The 20,898-nt window shown below is 42.0% G+C and overlaps 1 protein-coding gene across 2 annotated transcripts in view; it reads left to right on the top strand.

The window, feature by feature from the left end:
• LOC133539570 (dyslexia-associated protein KIAA0319-like protein) overlaps positions 1–20,898 on the top strand; it is a 56,370-nt gene that overhangs the window by 4,576 nt on the left and 30,896 nt on the right. For both annotated transcript variants that reach the window (XM_061881579.1, XM_061881578.1), the window contains exons 3-9: positions 1,323–1,517; positions 2,946–3,049; positions 9,844–10,112; positions 10,252–10,326; positions 12,623–12,833; positions 18,149–18,250; positions 20,148–20,245. In XM_061881579.1, the coding sequence (XP_061737563.1) occupies positions 2,956–3,049; positions 9,844–10,112; positions 10,252–10,326; positions 12,623–12,833; positions 18,149–18,250; positions 20,148–20,245 (849 nt within the window). In that variant the 5' untranslated portion in view covers positions 1,323–1,517; positions 2,946–2,955. The remainder of the gene's footprint in view (positions 1–1,322; positions 1,518–2,945; positions 3,050–9,843; positions 10,113–10,251; positions 10,327–12,622; positions 12,834–18,148; positions 18,251–20,147; positions 20,246–20,898) is intronic.

Raw genomic sequence — 20,898 nt, 5'->3', positions numbered from 1 at the left:
TTTTATTTATTTTGGTGGAAACGCGCTACATTTACTCCGTTACATCTACTTGAGTAACTTTTGGGATAAATTGTACTTCTAAGAGTAGTTTTAATGCAACATACTTTTACTTGAGTATATTTATAGAGAAGAAACGCTACTTTTACTCCGCTCCATTTATCTACATTCAGCTCGTTATTCGCTACTGATTTTTATCGATCTGTTAATGCACGTTTTGATTGTTTTGGTTTGTCAGACAGACCTTCAAAGTAGGATCTATCACATGCCTGCGTTTCACCAATCAAATGCAGTCACTGGTGACGTTTGAGTCCGTTTTACCAATCAAACAGAGCCAGGCGGTCACATGATTAACTGCACACTTTTTTTTAAATTATAAACCTATATTTATAAGTTTCAACATTTACAAACAGTTGAAAATAATAATCAAAGTAAGTAGAAAAACAATACAAAACAGTATAAAAACCGTACAAAACAGCGCCAGGGGGTTGTAAATTCAAAGTAACTCAAATAGAATGTAAAATATATATATATATATATATATATATATATATATATATATATATATATATAAACAAAGTGCAAAGCCATAGGCTCACTCAATCTCAGTAAATAACTTAAATTTGGAACACAGCATCATCGTTTTCACAGATTTTTGCTTGTTGGAGGTAGAGTGTTTTAATGTAGAGTTCTAAATCTTTTTTAAAGGAACAAAAAACAGGTCACGTATTGAGAAACTTACATTTATGAATATAAAACTTAGACAAAAGTATAATGAGGTTGCAAAGGTAAAATTAATTTTCACATTTTTTTTCAATACAATGTAAAACCAAATATATATTTAATATATATTATTGTTTTAGTTGCTTAAGAGATATTCCTGGCTCAGAATTTGTTCATTGCTGTTTTTATATTCTTGTGCATTACTTGTTGCCGTCATCATTAAACAAACAGGTTACTCATCAGTTACTCAGTACTTGAGTAGTTTTTTCACAACATACTTTTTACTTTTACTCCAGTTAATGTTTGGTTGACTACTCCTTACTTTTACTTGAGTAATACATCTCTAAAGTAACAGTACTCTTACTTGAGTACAATTTCTGTCTACTCTACCCACCTCTGGCAGTCACACGTAAGCGAAATGTGTAGACGGCAATATGACTCAAGTAAACAACAGCATTATTTTATATGTTCCATTCAAAGTATAGAACATTAGAACATTTGGTATTAGTGAAGGGAGAAGTCTTTTGCTTGGTCGAAATGTTGCTCCCAAAACAATTGAGTTGAAGAGTGTCCTCATTCTGTCTGTATTGTCCTGCCTCCAGCTCATGAACATCTGATACTGTGAAGGCCCGCTTCAGCGGCCATGTTGGATTCCCTCCACTCAACGTTGGTGTCAATCAACCTTTACCCGTCGCCCCAAAGCACCCCCGAACTCTCCCTGCTTCACCTTTCGCACAGCCGGGCCGCCGGGAAAAGGGTCGACGTGGCGCCGTCAGACGGCTTCAGTTGTTAAACAGGTGCCACATTTCTTTTGACGCCTTCATGCGAAATCACAGCTTGGGCGTCGTAATGATGGAAATTGTTAAATGCAGGTGTTTCTACTGTACGCCCTTGCTTTTCCATTTACTCTCTTCTCAAATAGCAGGGTTGGGGGGTGTGAGAGGCATGGAGCTCCTAATTGTTGTCTTAGATTGTGTGTAGAATGCTGGTACTGGCAACTCATAGTTTTTCTTAAACTCAATAAATACATACTGTTAGGTTCTTAATATTATTTATGGGCGTGGACAGTAAATTTGGCCCCTAAAACTGAAAATACAGTATTTAATCTAAAGCAAGGGTGTCCAAAGGGTTTCCACTAAAACCCTTACATAGGAAAATAAAAGGATACGTTTTTTTTGGGGGGTTTTTTACAGTTTCATAATATACAATTGACAATAATAACAATTCTGACAACTGCTCGTAGTCTGTACAGCATGTCCGAAAAAGAATAGGAAGAAGCAAAAACTATTTTAATTAAACAAGATAAAACATTCTCTCTTTTCAATGGGTTTTGTTTTTATTTAAGTTATTATTAAATAAAACTATTTATAAAGTGCTTTTTTCCCTACAGAAATATTGAATATTTATATAAATATATAAATACATTTAAATTAATTTCCATTTTAATCAAGCACAAAACATTTTAGGTGTTTAGGGCACGTCCAACCTGTAGGAGGCCACGGGGAAGACCCAGGACACGTTGGGAAGACTATGTCTCCCGGCTGGCCTGGGAACGCCTCGGGATCCCCCGGGAAAAGCTAGACGAAGTGGCTGGGGAGAGGGAAGTCTGGGTTTCCTTGCTTAGGCTGTTGCCCCCGTGACCCGACCTCGGATAAGCGGAAGAAGATGGAAGATGGATGGACAAAACATTTTTCCCAGATTTTCTGTTGTCGTATCTAAATTATTATAAAAAATGTATACTTTAAAAAAAAAAGACATTTTAATTAGTTAAAATTTGATTTAACAATTAAATAGTTCCAGCTTTGCGATTAAAAAAAAAATTCTCATAAATATTGTTTTTTGAAATAACATTAAATTTTGAATTGTACTTATTTTCAGTTGTTTTATCTAAATTATTATTTTAAATGTATACTTGAAAAAATAACATTTTAATTAGTTAAAATTTGATTTAACAATAAAATAGTCCCAGCTCTGTGATTCAAAAAAATTCTTATGATATATTGTTCTTTTTAAAAATTAAATTTTAATTAATTTTCCAAAAACAAAAACATTCCTTCAGCTTTTATAATTTCCTAGCGTGGCCCCCCTAGCCATCCTTCATAATGTTCAGATGCAGGATAAAAAAAACAACTTCCAAATTGTATTACAAATACCTCTCCTGCCATGTTGGACACCACTGCAAGTCTACAACAAAACACACTAACATTCTTTCTTCCTTCTTATAGGTTTTGTAAAATGTCTTCTGCATACCAGCATCTGCTCTCGTGGAGTTTACCTCACCTCCTCCTGCTGCCACTCACTCACCTCCTACTCCTGGCCCCTCCCACAGGTACAACCATTTAAAAAAAACAAAAAAAACCTTAATGCGCATTTATTGACAGAGAACTGATAACCGGCCCACATCTGTGCCTGTTAAACTGTTTAAGGGCGGCGATTGCTTACTTAAGGTGGGTCCTCATCCTCTTTGGGATCTTCTCATGCCCCCTTTTTATCTTGTTTGTTGGTTTTTACTGTCGTAGAGGCCTGTTGGCACCCCGCTTGTGCGTGTGCCTGTCTACTCGGGGGTTTGAACAATAAGAGGTCTGTGTGAGTGGATGCTGTGTGTGTTGAGGGGGGGCAGAAGAAGAGTGGGGGGGGACTAAACAGAGGCCAAAATGGGCTTTTACTGAACAATCATCTGTTTTGTAAGAGAAAAAAATCCAAATCCATCCTCACTGTTTCAGCTGGTATCCCTTTTAAAATGTATCTATAAAAGATCTGGGGTCTTGTCTTTAAAGCAAAGCGTGGAATTTTGGCTGAAAGTCTCCACACTTCCATTCCCTCCAATGTTTTTTTATAGATCACATTCACAACGTTTGGGAGCTGTTTTGTGCGTAAATTATAATTACTGCTCCCCATCTGAGCTCGTTAAATCATTTGTAGAGTAATTTCATTAAGGAGAAGCAGACCGCAGCAGTGTACTCCACTGACAGATTGGACGGCTGGTACGGGTGGCCTCGGAGGGTGGAGTTTTTGTGCTGATTGCATAATGTGCTTCGGGCTTTAATCAGTGTCTTATTTTGTCGGGGAAAGGCCTAATTTTCTCTCTGCAGCCGCTGACACGGCAGATTACTCAAATCGTGGCTGTATGTCAGTTCTTGCGAGAAGTGTTCCGTGAATAGATCCTTTTAGTTGTCACTGTTGCTCCCATTTCTTGCATCACTTTGCTATTACTACATGGCTCGGCTTTAAAGGAAAGGCTAGGAAGTGAGCTTCCTGCTACACGCACGATTTTCCCCACCTGGGCCTTTGTGTTAGCATTTTCCAACTTTCACCTATTACCGTATTTTTGGGAGTATAAGTCGTTCCGAAGTATAAGTCGCACCTGCCGAAAATGCATAATAAAGAAGGAAAAAAACAGATATAAGTCACACTGGAGTCGCATTTTTTGGGAACATTTATTTGATAAAACCCAAGAATAGACATTTGAAAGGCAATTTTAAAGAAATAAAGAATAGTGAACAACAGGCTGAATAAGTGTATGTTATATGACGCTTTAATAACCAACTGAGAACGTAACATATTATGCTAAGAGTCATTCAAATAACTATAACATATAGAACAAGCTATACCTTTACCAAACAATCTGTCACTCCTAATCGCTAAATCCCATGAAATCTTATACGTCTAGTCCAGGGGTCGGCAACCTTGACCACTCAAACAGCCATTTTGACCCGTTTCACAAAATAAGGAAAACAATGGGAGCCGCATAACTGTTTTGGAATTTATAATGAAATACTACTGCATACAGAGTTTTTTTTTTCTTTGTGCTATGTATAAACCAGGGGTCTCAGACACGCGGCCCGCACCTTTTAATAGGAACATTTAATGTTAGTGCGGCCCGCGAGTTTTATATGAATGCCGCTTGACAGCGTCACACCTGCCAAATCTCCCAATTTTCCCAGCAGACTCCCGAATTTCAGAGTAATTATTCTCTTGAATGTACGCTGGTGTTCACCCAATGAACAATAATAAGGGCGTACAATGATGGCACTACCGCTAGCGCCCTCTACAGCTTGTACAAATAGCTTGCCAGCCCAAATAATTGTTTTGTGAAGCTACTGCAGACACACATAAGAGACTGCAAGGCATTCTTATTCAACAGCAATACAGGTCACACTAAGGGTGGCCGTTTGAACAACTTTAGCACTCTTACTAATATGCGCCACACTGTACACCCACACCAAACAAGAATGACAAACACATTTCGGGAGAACATCCGCACTATAACACAACATAAACACAACAGAACAAATACCCAGAATCCCATGTATCCCTAACTATTCTGGGCTACATTATACACATGGGACTCTGTCTGTGAATGGAGCTTGTAGTTATATATTATATAAATATGTAAATATTATAGAAATATGTACATAAAGTGTTGCAATTATATTCCAACTCCGCGTTCTTATTGGTCATCGCCGCCGCCCGACCACACCACCACAAATAGATGCCTGACCTGTGGGAAACACTGGAATTGAGATGTTAGTGCACTAGTTGAGGAAAATGAACAAACTACATAAATAACATCCTGTAATTTGATTTTGATATTTGTTTATCTTGATGGATTGAAAATGAATACCAATGACTTGACTGATGAACATTATCACAGAATTTATTCAAAAAGTATAAATAACGACTAATAAAAATAAAATACTATTAACCGCAACATCTCCTCTCTGAGCTGCAACCTTATCGTGGTAGAGGAGTTTGCGTGTCCCAATGATCCTAGGAGCTATGTTGTCCGGGGGCATAAAGCCCCCTGGTAGGGTCTCCCGAGGCAAACAGGTTCTAGGTGAGGGATCAGACAAAGAGCAGCTCAAAGACCTTTATGAAGAAGAAACATCATGGACCCAGATTTCCCTCGCCCGGACGCGGGTCACCGGGGCCCCCCTCTGGAGCCAGGCCCGGAGTTGGGGCACGATGGCGAGCGCCTGGTGGCCGGGCCTGTTCCCATGGGGCCCGGCCGGGCACAGCCCGAAGAGGCAACGTGGGTCCCCCCTCCAATGGGCTCACCACCCATAGCAGGGGCCATAGAGGTCGGGTGCATTGTGAGCTGGGCGACAGCCGAAGGCAGGGCACTTGGCGGTCCGATCCTCGGCTACAGAAGCTAGCTCTTGGGACGTGGAACGTCACGTCACTGGGGGGGAAAGAGCCTGAGCTAGTGCGCGAAGTCGAGAAATTCCGGCTGGATATAGTCGGACTCACTTCGACGCACAGCAAGGGCTCTGGAACCACTTCTCTCGAGAGGGATTGGACCCTCTTCCACTCTGGCGTTGCCGGCAGTGAGAGGCGACGGGCTGGGGTGGCAATTCTTGTTTCCCCCCGGCTCAAAGCCTGTACGTTGGAGTTCAACCCGGTGGACGAAAGGGTAGCCTCCCTCCACCTTCGGGTGGGGGGACGGGTCCTGACTGTTGTTTGTGCTTATGCACCAAACAGCAGTTCAGAGTACCCACCCTTTTTGGGAACACTCGAGGGAGTACTGGAAAGTGCTCCCCCGGGTGATTCCCTTGTCCTACTGGGAGACTTCAACGCTCACGTTGGCAACGACAGTGAAACCTGGAGAGGCGTGATTGGGAAGAATGGCCGCCCGGATCTGAACCCGAGTGGTGTTTTGTTTTTGGACTTTTGTGCTCGTCACAGTTTGTCCATAACAAACACCATGTTCAAACATAAGGGTGTCCATGTGTGCACTTGGCACCAGGACACCCTAGGCCGCAGTTCCATGATCGACTTTGTAGTTGTGTCATCGGATTTGCGGCCTCATGTTATGGACACTCGGGTGAAGAGAGGGGCGGAGCTTTCTACCGATCACCACCTGGTGGTGAGTTGGCTGCGATGGTGGGGGAGGATGCCGGACAGACCTGGGAGGCCCAAACGCATTGTGAGGGTCTGCTGGGAACGTCTGGCAGAGTCTCCTGTCAGACAAAGTTTCAATTCCCACCTCCGGAAGAACTTTGAACATGTCACGAGGGAGGTGCTGGACATTGAGTCCGAGTGGACCATGTTCCGCACCTCTATTGTCGAGGCGGCAGATCGGAGCTGTGGCCGCAAGGTAGTTGGTGCCTGTCGGGGCGGCAATCCTAAAACCCCTTGGTGGACACCAGCGGTGAGGGATGCCGTCAAGCTGAAGAAGGAGTCCTATCGGGTCCTTTTGGCTCATAGGACTCCGGAGGCAGTGGACAGGTACCGACAGGCCAAGCGGTGTGCAGCTTCAGCGGTCGCGGAGGCAAAAACTCGGACATGGGAAGAGTTCGGGGAAGCCATGGAAAACGACTTCCGGACGGCTTCGAAGCGATTCTGGACCACCGTCCGCCGCCTCAGGAAGGTGAAGCAGTGCACTATCAACACCGTGTATGGTGCGGATGGTGTTCTGCTGACCTCGACTGCGGATGTTGTGGATAGGTGGAAGGAATACTTCGAAGACCTCCTCAATCCCACCAACACGTCTTCCTATGAGGAAGCAGTGCCTGGGGAATCTGTGGTGGACTCACCTATTTCTGGGGCTGAGGTCGCTGAGGTAGTTAAAAAGCTCCTCGGTGGCAAGGCCCCAGGGGTGGACGAGATCCGCCCGGAGTTCCTCAAGGCTCTGGATGCTGTGGGGCTGTCTTGGTTGACAAGACTTTGCAGCATCGCGTGGACATCGGGGGCGGTACCTCTGGATTGGCAGACCGGGGTGGTGGTTCCTCTCTTTAAGAAGGGGGACCGGAGGGTGTGTTCCAACTATCGTGGGATCACACTCCTCAGCCTTCCCGGTAAGGTTTATTCAGGTGTACTGGAGAGGAGGCTACGTCGGATAGTCGAACCTCGGATTCAGGAGGAACAGTGTGGTTTTCGTCCTGGTCGTGGAACTGTGGACCAGCTCTATACTCTCGGCAGGGTTCTTGAGGGTGCATGGGAGTTCGCCCAACCAGTCTACATGTGCTTTGTGGACTTGGAGAAGGCATTCGACCGTGTCCCTCGGGAAGTCCTGTGGGGAGTGCTCAGAGAGTATGGGGTATCGGACTGTCTTATTGTGGCGGTCCGTTCCCTGTATGATCAGTGCCAGAGCTTGGTCCGCATTGCCGGCAGTAAGTCGAACACATTTCCAGTGAGGGTTGGACTCCGCCAAGGCTGTCCTTTGTCACCGATTCTGTTCATAACTTTTATGGACAGAATTTCTAGGCGCAGTCAAGGCGTTGAGGGGTTCCGGTTTGGTAACCGCAGGATTAGGTCTCTGCTTTTTGCAGATGATGTGGTCCTGATGGCTTCATCTGACCGGGATCTTCAGCTCTCGCTGGATCGTTTCGCAGCCGAGTGTGAAGCGACCGGAATGAGAATCAGCACCTCCAAGTCCGAGTCCATGGTTCTCGCCCGGAAAAGGGTGGAGTGCCATCTCCGGGTTGGGGAGGAGACCCTGCCCCAAGTGGAGGAGTTCAAGTACCTAGGAGTCTTGTTCACGAGTGAGGGAAGAGTGGATCGTGAGATCGACAGGCGGATCGGTGCGGTGTCTTCAGTAATGCGGACGTTGTACCGGTCCGTTGTGGTGAAGAAGGAGCTGAGCCGGAAGGTAAAGCTCTCAATTTACCGGTCGATCTACGTTCCCATCCTCACCTATGGTCATGAGCTTTGGGTCATGACCGAAAGGATAAGATCACGGGTACAAGCGGCCGAAATGAGTTTCCTCCGCCGTGTGGCGGGGCTCTCCCTTAGAGATAGGGTGAGAAGCTCTGCCATCCGGGAGGAACTCAAAGTAAAGCCGCTGCTCCTTCACATCGAGAGGAGCCAGATGAGGTGGTTCGGGCATCTGGTCAGGATGCCACCCGAACGCCTCCCTAGGGAGGTGTTTAGGGCACGTCCAACCGGTAGGAGGCCACGGGGAAGACCCAGGACACGTTGGGAAGACTATGTCTCCCGGCTGGCCTGGGAACGCCTCGGGATCCCCCGGGAAGAGCTAGACGAAGTGGCTGGGGAGAGGGAAGTCTGGGTTTCCCTGCTTAGGCTGTTGCCCCCGCGACCCGACCTCGGATAAGCGGAAGATGATGGATGGATGGATGGATGGATAACCGCAACATGTACGTGTAAAAAAAAAACAAAATACAACAACATTATGATTGTACATTTACAGAGTGTGCTAGTTCTCTTTTTAAACAAAGAAAACAATCGGAAGTTGTCTTTATTTTTAAGTGATCGTGCCGCGACTTTACCAGTTTGGCCCACTTGGGAGTAGATTTTTTTCCATGTGGCCCCCGATTTAAAATGAGTTTGACACCCCTGGTGGAGATAGAACACGTTGAAACAGAAAATAAGCAGATATTAACAATAAATGAACAAGTAGATTAATAATAATTTTTTACTATTTGTCCTTTTATAATTTTGACAAAATAATAGAATGATAAATGACACAATATGCTACTGCATACGTCAGGATAGGAGCCTTTGTTTGCTTACTTACTAGTAAGACAAGTTGTCTTGTATGTTCACTATTTAAGGACTAAATTGTTCTTTGATTGCAATAACGTTAAAGTACCAATGATAGTCACACACACACACACACTAGGTGTGGTGGAATTACCCTGTGCAATTTGACCCATCCCTTTGTTCCACCCCTGGGAGGTGAGGGGCGTGGCCGCGCTCGGGAATCATTTTGGTGATTTAAACTAGGGGTAAGAGGTAGTCCCCTGAAATGGTTTTCCAACAGTCTTGAAGCTCGTCGAGAGAATCCCAAGAGTGTGCAAAACAGTAATCAGAGCAAAGGGTGGCTATTTTGAAGAAACTAGAATATGAAACATGTTTTCATTTATTTCACTTTTTTCTTAAGTACGTAACGCCACCTGTTCATTCATAGTTTTGATGCCTTCAGTGACAATCTAGCATATAAATAGTCATGAAAATAAAGAAAACCCATTGAATGAGGTGTGTCTAAACCTTTGGCCTGTACTGTATATTAAACCTTTCACTATATTTTCTGACAAAACTGCTGCTACCCTCCTGCTCTTCCTGCGGTGGTAATACTATCTGTAACCAAGGGGCCTGCCCTCCCAAAGGTCATGTGACTCATGTTCATACAGAAGCTAATGGATGCCCTCTGTCTCCCTCCAGGCGTATCAGCAGATCTCTGCCGGGTCACGGGCGGGGTGCTGGGGATCCAGTGGAGCAGCGTCCTCGGCCTGGGCTGGTACCCTCTTGCAGAGGGGAAAGGCGGTGCGACATGTTGGGAGGCCTGCTGCCTGAATCCCAGCTGCAACGCTGTGTGGATCCTCAGCGGGCGATGCGTGCTTCTTCGTTGCTCCTTGAAGGGCGGCTGCCCCATCTTTTATATGCCCCAACCTCACGAAGAGTCGCTCGGCCTCTTTCAGATGCTCTCCAAGGTACGACTTCAAAGATGACCCCAATTTGAATCACTCGAACTTTAATTGTGATATTGCCATTACGAGGAATACTTCTAAAAGGTAATGTCGGTAAGTGTCCCTTAGTTAACCATCATTTTGTTTTGTATGCTTCTTGAAGGGTCCGGCCACAAAAAGGGGGAGGAGGGTCCGCCATGCACAACAAGGCCCACAAACGGAACAACAGACCAGCACGGTAATTTGAAGTTAATTTATAGTATAGGTAGGGCTAGACCAGGTGTGCTCACACTTTTTCTGCAGGCGAGCTGCTTTTCAATTGACCAAGTGGAGGGGCTCTACCACATTCATATATATCTTTTATATTTATTTATTGATGAGAGCGATGTTTTTGTAAACAAGTTAAAGGTGTTTAATAATAATAATATAAGTATGTTTAACATCATCAGTCAATCAATTATTGTTTACTTATCTAGCCCTGAATCACTAGTGTCTCAAAGGGCTGCACAAGCCACAACGACATCCTCTGCTCAGACCCCACTTCAGGGCAAGGAAAAACTCAACCCAATGGGACAATGAGAAACCCTTGGAGGGGCCTGCAGATGTGGGGAACCCCCACTGGGCGACCGGTGCAATGAACGTCAAGTGGATCGAGCATAATATTGTTAGAGTCCAGTCCATAGTGGATCTAACATAATAGTGTGAGAGTCCAGTCCATAGTGGATCTAACATAATATTGTTCGAGTCCAGTCCATAGTGGATCTAACATAATAGTGAGAGTCCAGTCCATAGTGGATCTAACATAATGGTGAGAGTCCAGTCCATAGTGGATCTAACATAATATTGTTCGAGTCCAGTCCATAGTGGATTTAACATAATAGTGAGAGTCCAGTCCATAGTGGATCTAACATAATGGTGAGAGTCCAGTCCATACTGGGCCCAGCAGGAGACCATCCCGAGCAGAGACAGGTCAGCAGCGCAGAGATGTCCCCAACTAATGCACAGACGAGTGTTCCACCCCGGGTCCCGACTTTGGAAAGCCAGGGCTTCATCCGTGGCCAGTGAACCTGTGTCGTCACTCTCCCCCCCCACGAAGGAGAGGGGTTAGAACAGAAAAGAAAAACAAGATCAACTGGTCTAAAAAGGGGGTCTATTTAAGGGCTAGGTACCGGCCGCAGAATAATTTATTATTATTATTATTTTTTTTATTAAATCAACATAAAAAACACAAGATACACCTACAATTAGTGCACCAACCCAAAAAACCTCCCCTTTTCATGACAAAAAAAAAAGAATCATCATTTACTTTTTAAATGTACTTCGTTAAAACATACACTATACATCTTGAAGTCGTCAGGGCTGCTTTCTTTCTAGACACGGTCGGACAGTAAACGTCATTAACAATATTTAGATTCACTCGGTCACATCATTAGGTACACCGCCACACTCTCCAAACCTGCATAAAAAACAGCAGTCACTGCACGTTGCACGTTGGTGTTACTACGCACATGTGAAGATTAGACTAAATAATGCTTTGTCTTACCTTTTTTTGTTCGCTCAAAGCCTAGAACACACCTGGGCATGTTAAGGCCCAGTGGCCACAGGCGGCCCATTAAGATTTTCAATCCGGCATGGCCGGACTTTACCAAAAAAATATTTTAGATCTTTAAGATGGAAACTGTAGCTGCCATTATGATCTGCAGTGCTGTTTTCACTGCAGATTTTTACAACAAAGTTCGAAAGCTTAGTGAAATATCAGATCTGTAGTGGGTTTTTTTTTTACCCTTCGCGTTCATATTTCGTTGTTTGTTGCATTTTTGTCGCATTGTTTCGTTTGGTTGTAAAATATGTTGATCAAGAGGGGGTGTGACAAGTGATATGTTGTCAATATTCAATGTTTTATCCTTTATAGTTAATATATAAGTTATTTTCTTCCCACTCCCTTTCAGGCAAAACTGGACAATCATGTACTATACATTACCTTTTGCACTATATTAACTTATATTATGTTTTGTCCACTTTGTACTTTTTTTTTGTTTGCCTGAAATAAATAAATAAATGAAAAAAAATGAAAATGAATATTGTAAATCCCACATTCTTTATTTTCATGTATATTCTGGGTTTCTCAATCAGTAAAAAAATTTAAAATCCCATTGTTTTTTCAGGCGGTCTGTCATAACGTTTTTAGCATTCAATCAGACATTATGGTGGGGTTTTGTATTAGTGTTCCTAAAAATAAATATACCGGCCCCCAGGCACATTTTTTCCTCTAAATGTGGCCCCCCGAGGCAAAATGATTGCCCAGGCATGGCCTGGAGGCTGGAAACTTGACTTACTGTCCAAATAAGTATGTTCATCTCGCTGTGACGTCACAATGTAGCCAGACTGCAAAACCCCGCCCACCTGGGCTATCTAAAATGCATGAACCTTTTGATTTGACGCTTCACAATTGTCCGACATTGTAACATAAGTCATCTTTAACACATGCAATGTTTGGGGTGGTCACGGACGGTTATCCTCTCTAATCTCTCCAGGAAAAGTCAAAACCAGGTACGGCACACCCGACTCTGTTGGCGCCCAGCACCAGCGTAGTGGCACAAGCAGAGCAGAGGAACACCAGTCAAGTGAACGGCAGCAGTGAACGCGCCTCGGGTCCCTCCCAGCAGAACTCCACCATCGATGACACCAGTGAGGTCGTCACTTCTTCCAATAGCAGTGATGTCGACACACCTCCAACACAGGCTGGTAAGAAAAAACTATTGTCATTAAAATATGCCAATTACCTTATGTATCCAGGCTAGGGTTGTCCCAATACCAATAATTTGGTACCGGTACCAAAATTGATACTTATCTAAATAAAGGGGACCACAAAAAAGGGCATTATTAGCTTTATTTTAACTAAAAATGTTACAATACATTAAACATATTTTTCTTTTTGCAATCGAAGAACAAATCTGTCCTTGAATAAAATAGTGAACATACAAGACAACTTGTCTTTTATTAGTAAGTAAACAAACTAAAACTTAAATAAAATAGTGAACATACAAGACAACTTGTCTTTTATTAGTAAGTAAACAAACTAAAACTTAAATAAAATAGTGAACATACAAGTCAACTTGTCTTTTATTAGTAAGTAAACAAACTAAGGCTCCTAATTTAGTCTGCTGACATATGCCGTCACATATTGTGTCATTCATCATTCTATTATTTTGTCAACATTATAAAGGACAAGCTGTAAAAATGGATTATTAATCCACTTGTTCATTTACTGTTAATATCTGCTTATTTTCTGTCTTTACATGTTCTATCTACATCATTTATTCTTCTGTTGTTTGGATACTTTACATTAGTTTTGGATGATATTACAAATTTATGTATCGATCCAATACCAAGTAGTTACAGGATCATAAGGTGGTCATATTCAAAGTCCTCATGTGTCCAGGGACGGATTTCCATCCATCCATTTTCTACCACTTATTCCCTTCTTGGGGTCGCGGGGGGCGCTGGCGCCTATCTCAGCTACAATCGGGCGGAAGGCGGGGTACACCCTGGACAAGTCGCCACCTCATCGCAGGGCCAACACAGATAGACAGACAACATTTCATGACTTTATAAGCGTAATATTATTTTTTATTAAAAGGAAAAAAGATTTTGTGACTCTGAAAAATATAGATGTAATCATAGTACTATCGACTAAATACGCTATTGTACATGGTATCATTACAGTGAATGTCAGGTGTAGATCTACCCATGGCATTTGTTTACATTCAGGCGTGCTAGTTTTTGTGTCTGCTTGTAAGTACTCCGTGATTGTGCCTTGCCGAACATGCTCTTATGCTCGTAAAACCAGCAATGTCATGAGCTGATGGCGTCTGTAGAGATTCATTAGTACCGCGATACTATATTTGTACCATGAATTGATTAATGTGGACCCCGACTTAAACAAGTTGAAAAACTTATTGGGGTGTTACCATTTAGTGGTCAATTGTACGGAATATGTACTGTACTGTGCAATCTACTAATAAAAGTTTCAATCAATCAATCAATATTGCCGGTATACTGTTCAACATTACTCCAGGCAGTTGAATTGTAGTGCCTTGACACACAAGAAAAGGCTCAATGTTTTATTACGTTTGGCAAAAAATAATAATCCACATGGAAGCACCTCGGAATGCAATAAGAGGTGTTTGCCTTTAAAACTAACAAGTCAAAGCACTCGCTTTCACCTTTCGCTTTGGGATGGCGTGGCTCGGTTGGTAGAGCGGCCATGCCAGCAACTTGAGGGTTCCAGGTTTGATCCCCACTGCCGCCATCCTAGTCACTATCATTGTGTCCTTGGGCAAGATACTTAAACCACCTGCTCCCAGTGCCACCCACACTGGTTTGAATCTAACTTAGATATTGGGTTTCAGTAGGTAAAGCGCTTTGAGTCACTAGAGAAAAGCGCTATATAAATATAATTCACTTCAGCGGTCAACAGAATGCATGTCACATCCATCCATTTTCTACCGCTTATTCCCTTTTTGGGTTCGGGGGGGTGCTGGTGCCTATCTCAGCTACAATCGGGCGGAAAGCAGCGTACACCCTGGACAAGTCACCATCTCCTCGCAGGGCCAACACAGATAGACAGACAACATTCACACATTCACACACTAGGGCCAATTTTTAGTGTTGCCAATCAACCTATCCCCAGGTACATGTCTTTGGAAGTGGGAGGAAGCCGGAGTACCCGGAGGGAACCCACGCAGTCACGGGGAGAACATGCAAACTCCACACGGAAAGATCCCGAGCCCGGGATTGAACCCAGGACTACTCACTAACCCTTCTTCCACCGTGCTGCCCACGCATGTCACAACAGAACACAAATACTAACAGACTGTGTGATAATCATCTGTAGTTTCAGGCAAGCTGAAGTGATTGACACTTGAAATTTTCACTTTCTCTTACCACTGTCTTATGTTTATGTTTCAGTGTAATCCTTATGGATTATACTGCACAAAAATACTAATAATTAGGGGTGTGGGGAAAAATCAGTTCAAATACGTTTTTGTTTTTTTTATAAATCCAACAAACCAATACACAGCAACACCATAACAATACAATCCAATTTAAAACCAAACCTGACCCAGCAACACTCAGAACTGCAATAAACAGAGCAATTTAGAGGAGACACAAACACCACACAGAACAAAACAAAAGTAGTGAATATTATCAACAACAGTATCAATATTAGGTATAATTTCAGCATAGCAGCGATTATAAATCCCTCATTGACTTTACCATTACACATTTATAGAAATAATAAAAATAGAACAATACACTTGCATGGCATCTCATAAGCTGGACAACACACTGTGTCCAATGTTTTCACAAAGATAAAATAAGTCCTATTTTTGGTTCGTTTAATAGTTAAAACAAATTTACATTATTGCAATCAGTTGATAAAACATTGTCCATTACAATTATAAAAGCTTTTTTTTTTTTAATCTACTACTCTGCTAGCATGTCAGCAGACGGGTAGATCCTGCTGAAATCTATGTATTGAATGAATACACAATCCTTTTGAATCAGAAAAATATAGTTTTTGAATCGAAAAAATCGATATATAATCGAATCGCGACCCCAAGAATCGTTATTGAATCGAATTGTGGGACACCTAAAGATTTGCAGCCCTACTAATAATCCAATGAAAGTTGTTTTTTTTCCCAGTCGTACGTTTGTGTGGAAACAGGATACCACTTCCTGTTCTCTTTCAGCAGGTAGCAGTTTCCTCAGTGCAGCACAGCGGCCAATTTTTTTATTATGCTTGAACAATTTGTGAAATAATAATAATAAATATATAATGATTGAATATATTTGCTTCTTCAACACAAAGCTAAGAGTTTTGTTGAGATAATATCGGCCTAGGCTTTTGTGGCGCTATATATGATTTGGTTTGTGGCCTCATTTCGGTCTTTAAAATGACTCATGCAACACGCCAGGGGCTATAGGGCTGACTAACCTAGTGAGAATTGTAATACAGTCGTCTCTTTGCCATGTCGCGTGTTAAAGTTTGCGGCTGGTAAAGGTGACTATTGGGTGAAGGGTTGTACAGTATACTGCTACTACTATAGTACCGTGATACAAATAAATCATATTCGGTACTATACCGCCTCTAAAAATTACCGGTTCCCCCCTTTTTTTAACTGGTATGACGGCGTGTCATCGTCACGTCGTGACTTTGCTGGTTTTACAATTAGAGGAGCATGTTTGGCAGCACACAATCAGAGAGTACTTACAAGCAGACACAGTGTGTAGACAGAAAAGGGAGAATAGACGCAATTTGGCTTAAAAACTAACAATAAAGGTGAAGTTATAACACTGAAACGCCCTCAGGAAGAGGGGCTTTAAGACAGTGGTTCTCAAATGGTGGTACGCGTACCCCTGGGGGTACTTGAAGGTATGCCAAGGGGTACATGAGATTTTTTAAAAATATTTTAACAAATAGCAGCAGGTCAAAAATCCTTTATAAATATATTTATTGGAAAATACTTCAACAAAATATGAATGTAAGTTCATAAAGTGTGAAAAGAAATACAACAATGCAATATTCAGTGTTGACAGCTAGATTTTTTGTGGACATGTTCCATAAATATTGATGTTAAAGATTTCTTTTTTTGTGAAGAAATGTTTAGAAGTAAGTTGATGAATCCAGATGGATCTCTATTACAATCCCCAAAGAGGGCACTTTAAGTTGATGATTACTTCTATGGGGAGAAATCTGCATTTATAATTGAATCACTTGTTTATTTTTCAACAAGTTTTTAGTTATTTTTATATCTTTCTCTCCAAATAGTTGAAGAAAGACCACTACAAATTAGCAATATTTTGCACTGTTATACAATTTAATAAATCACAAACTGATGACATAGTGCTGTATTTTACTTCTTTCTCATTTTTTCAACCAAAAATGCTTTGCTTTGATTAAGGCATGGGTGTCAAACTCTGGCCCGCCGTGTAATTTAATTTGGCCCTTGAGGTAATATCTGATTAATATGAGAGCTGGCCCGCCGGTGTTATTCAGCAGCGGTGCCTCTTTTAACACTGCATTCACCGCTGATACTCATACTTGTCAACCCCCACGATTTTCAGTGCCGCTCCCAAAAATGGTTAAACAGCTCGCTCCCAATCAAAAGGGACTGGGTTCAAATCCCAGTCAGATCGATCAGGGAACTAGGAAAGCTTCAGCTGGTGGAGTTAAGCTTTTATATCATAGTTTACTGAGACAGGTTTCCAATTAAATATGTCATTGAATATGAAATCTCCCTTTAAGAAGACCCGCAAATTATTTTATCCTTCAGGTCTTCCGTTCACGTTCACTGTTCACCTACAAAGCCACCAGGTGTATGTGCTCACACAGGATGCAAACACTTCATTCTGTTTTGAATTTCTTTTAGGAGTCTTGTTACGTGTTTTAGGAGTAATGTATGTTTTAGATGTCACTGTGCATCTCTTAGGAGTCATTTTATGTGTTTTAGAGTCATTTTTAATGTTTTAGAAGTTGGTTGTTGTGTTTTTAAAGGTTTTACTAGTCATTTTAATGTGTTAAGTCACTTCATGCATCTGTGTTTCGCACAAGAGGTAAATCATCTCACTCTGTATTTTCTGTATTTGTGGCAGCCCGCCACAAAAGAATTACGGCCGCCATAAATAAATAAAAATTATTTTATTTTTTTCGGCTTTTGACTCGCTCGACCGCTCTTAAAAGCAATGAGACTCTGTCTGTGAATGGAGCTTGTAGTTACATATTATATAAATATGTAAATATTATTTAAATATGTACATAAAGTGTTGTAATGATATTCCAACTCCGCGTTCTTCTTGGTCATCGCCGCCGCCGGACCACACCACCACAAATAGATGCCTGACCTGTGGGAAACACTGCAAATTCTCCCCTGCATGAAGACATTGACTCTGAGTGTTTTAACCCCTTGGAGATTAAATCTCCACTTTTTTGTGGTTGTACCAACCTTGTTGTTTTCGTACTAATAGCTTCACCTCTGCTATTATGTTTACCGCAGCAGTGAGGGAGCTGGTGGTGTCGGCAGGGGAGAGTGTTGAGGTCACGCTACCGCGCGACCATGTCGAGCTGAATGCCTTTGTGTTGCCAACACCTCCGCAAGGTAAGGGAGATATATTAATATTTTTTCTGAAGCTTTCAAAAATTAATATTTTTAGTATTTACTTCTAGTCAAATCAGCATTTTGTTAATCCTATAACCCAGGGGTCGGGAACTTTTTTGGCTGAAAGAGCCAAGAAGCCAAATATTTAAAAATGTATTTCCCTAAGAGCCAAATATATATATTTTTTAACACTGAACACAACTAAACGCGTGCATTTTTAAGTAAGACCAACATTTCCAGACTATAATAGGTCTCTTATTCTGTATTAATAACATTGTTATTCTGAAGCTAACTGTGGAGGGGGCGTGGCCTGCGGGCCTGCAGCAAAGCAGGTTGTTGCCAGGACCGGCCTCAAAATCAGCGACAGGTGCGTAGATGGCCCACCTGGGCCTTGTTATCTAATCACCTGTCGCTCTGTTATAAGCAGCAGCCAAGAGGAGAGACAGGGTTAGAGCTGGAGCCAGAGCGCGAGTGAGGACGAAAGAGAAAAAGACAATTGCTGGAAAAATAAAATAAGACAATATTGTAACCCTAAAACAGGCTCTTGGTGGTCTGAAGAACCCCCAAGAGGGCAAGCCCCACACTAACCAATAATAAATAAATTACTTCTTACCATTAATGCAACGTCTTGAACATAAAAAAGCATGAGAATGTTTTATATTTTGAACGTTATTTTTAACACTGTGATTACAAGTGGAATTATTCATTACTTATCCTGTTCAGCAATGTCAGCTCAGATTTATCCGAGAGCCAGATGCAGTCATCAAAAGAGCCACATCTGGCTCTAGAGCCATAGGTTCCCTACCTCTGCTATAACCCACCCTCACCCTCTCAACCGGTCTCAAAATAAAAACCTATCATTTCTAAAAAAAAATCCTCTTCTGATGGAATTAATTGTTTGGTGTTCGGGTCTGTGGGACCCGTTTTTATTTTTTATTAAAAGAAAAAATATACAATTAATTAATTTTTCAAACTGGGACACACTGACTTTGGCTCGTTTTCTGTGAAGAACATATATCAGAATACATATTTAATGACCACACACTATACACACCCCCTACAGATTTCTATTACATAAAAGATGTCCGGGTCCACTGGATAATAGAAGTGTGGAAATTGATGTTCTGTGTAACACACACACACACACACACAAAGCCGGCCTAGCCAGGAGGAGGACAGAGTGCAGGTCCACAGTAACTCAGAGGGTCAAATGTGCGAGAAAATGAGAGCAGACAGTGTTTACAAACAATGTTGCAACCTTGTGTGGTGAACCTCAGGTCCAGAAACACCAGAGAAGAATCTCTGTGGGATGCATAAACTGGCAGAGAAATTTTCTGTGCAACGTTCATATTGTCGTTACTCAGCCAGCGTTTGTGGGTCTGATGGGCCCGTTGCATTTTGTGGCTTTTAATGCTTCACAATCAAACACTTTAATGTTAAAATACTGAGCAGATGTTTATTGGGATAAGGTAAACATGCAACGGGTCCATCAGACCCACAAACGCTGGCTGAGTAACGACAATATGAACGTTGCACGGAAAATTTCTCTGCCAGTTTCTGCATCCCACAGGGATTCTTCTTTGGTGTTTCTGCACCTGCGGTTCCCACACAAGGTTGCAACATTGTTTGTAAACACTGTCTGCTCTCGTTTTCTCGCACATTTGACCCTCTGAGTTACTGTGGACCTGCACTCTGTCCTCCTCCTGTCTAGGCCGGCTTTGTGTGTGTGTGTGTGTGTGTGTATTTTAACATAAAAGTGTTTGATTGTAAGGCATTAAAAGCCACAAAATGCAACGGGTCCATCAGACCCACAAACGCTGGCTGAGTATCAACAATATGAACATTACACAAGGGTTAAATGCATGAGCTCTCTTTATGACTACTGCTTCCCCGACAGATACAAAGTATGCATTTGACTGGCGTCTGATAACACATCCCAAAGATTACAGCGGGCAGATGGAAGGGCAGCACAGTGAGACCCTGAAACTCAGCCAGGTAAAGTATAGCAGTGTTTCCCAGATATTCTTTTACTTGCTGTACACATTTATTACAGACCTGGGCAAAGTGCGGACCATTAAGATTTTCATTACGTTCTACATACTTTTTTTTTTTTAGACCTTTTAATATCAAAACTGTAGCCGCCTTTATAATGTGCAGTGCTGTTTTTGAATTAACGTAAGTCTTGAACTATAAAGTATTTCAGTGGTTGAAATCTGCACTTTTGAGCGTTATAGGAGTTATTACGGTAATCTATGTCACAGCAGCTCAGACCAGGCACAAAGCTGAGTGGGCATGTGTCAGGAACAGATGCGGAAGCAAATTTTTACAACAAATTTAAGAAAAAAAGTAATAATATATTGTAGGTGTTTATTAATCTTTGCATTCATATTTTGTTACATATTTGTTGTGTTTTGCTTAATTGTAAAAGATACACAACTGTCGAGGAGCTGGTCTGAAAAGTAAAAGAGGAGGGATGTTCATATGTTGTTAATATTCAGTGTTTTACTGTTCTTAGTTCATATTGTAAATCCCACTTTCTTTATTTTCTTGTACATTTTGGGTGACCCATTCAGTAAAAACTGTCGAATTCCATTCCATTTTTTTGAGGTGGTCTGTCATAACGTTTTTAGAATTCTATCGGACATTGT

Source organism: Nerophis ophidion, linkage group LG21 (assembly GCF_033978795.1).
Source record: "Nerophis ophidion isolate RoL-2023_Sa linkage group LG21, RoL_Noph_v1.0, whole genome shotgun sequence".
Taxonomy (NCBI): domain Eukaryota; kingdom Metazoa; phylum Chordata; class Actinopteri; order Syngnathiformes; family Syngnathidae; genus Nerophis; species Nerophis ophidion.
Note: the sequence above shows the minus strand (reverse complement) of the source record. Positions and strands in the feature narration are given on the sequence as shown.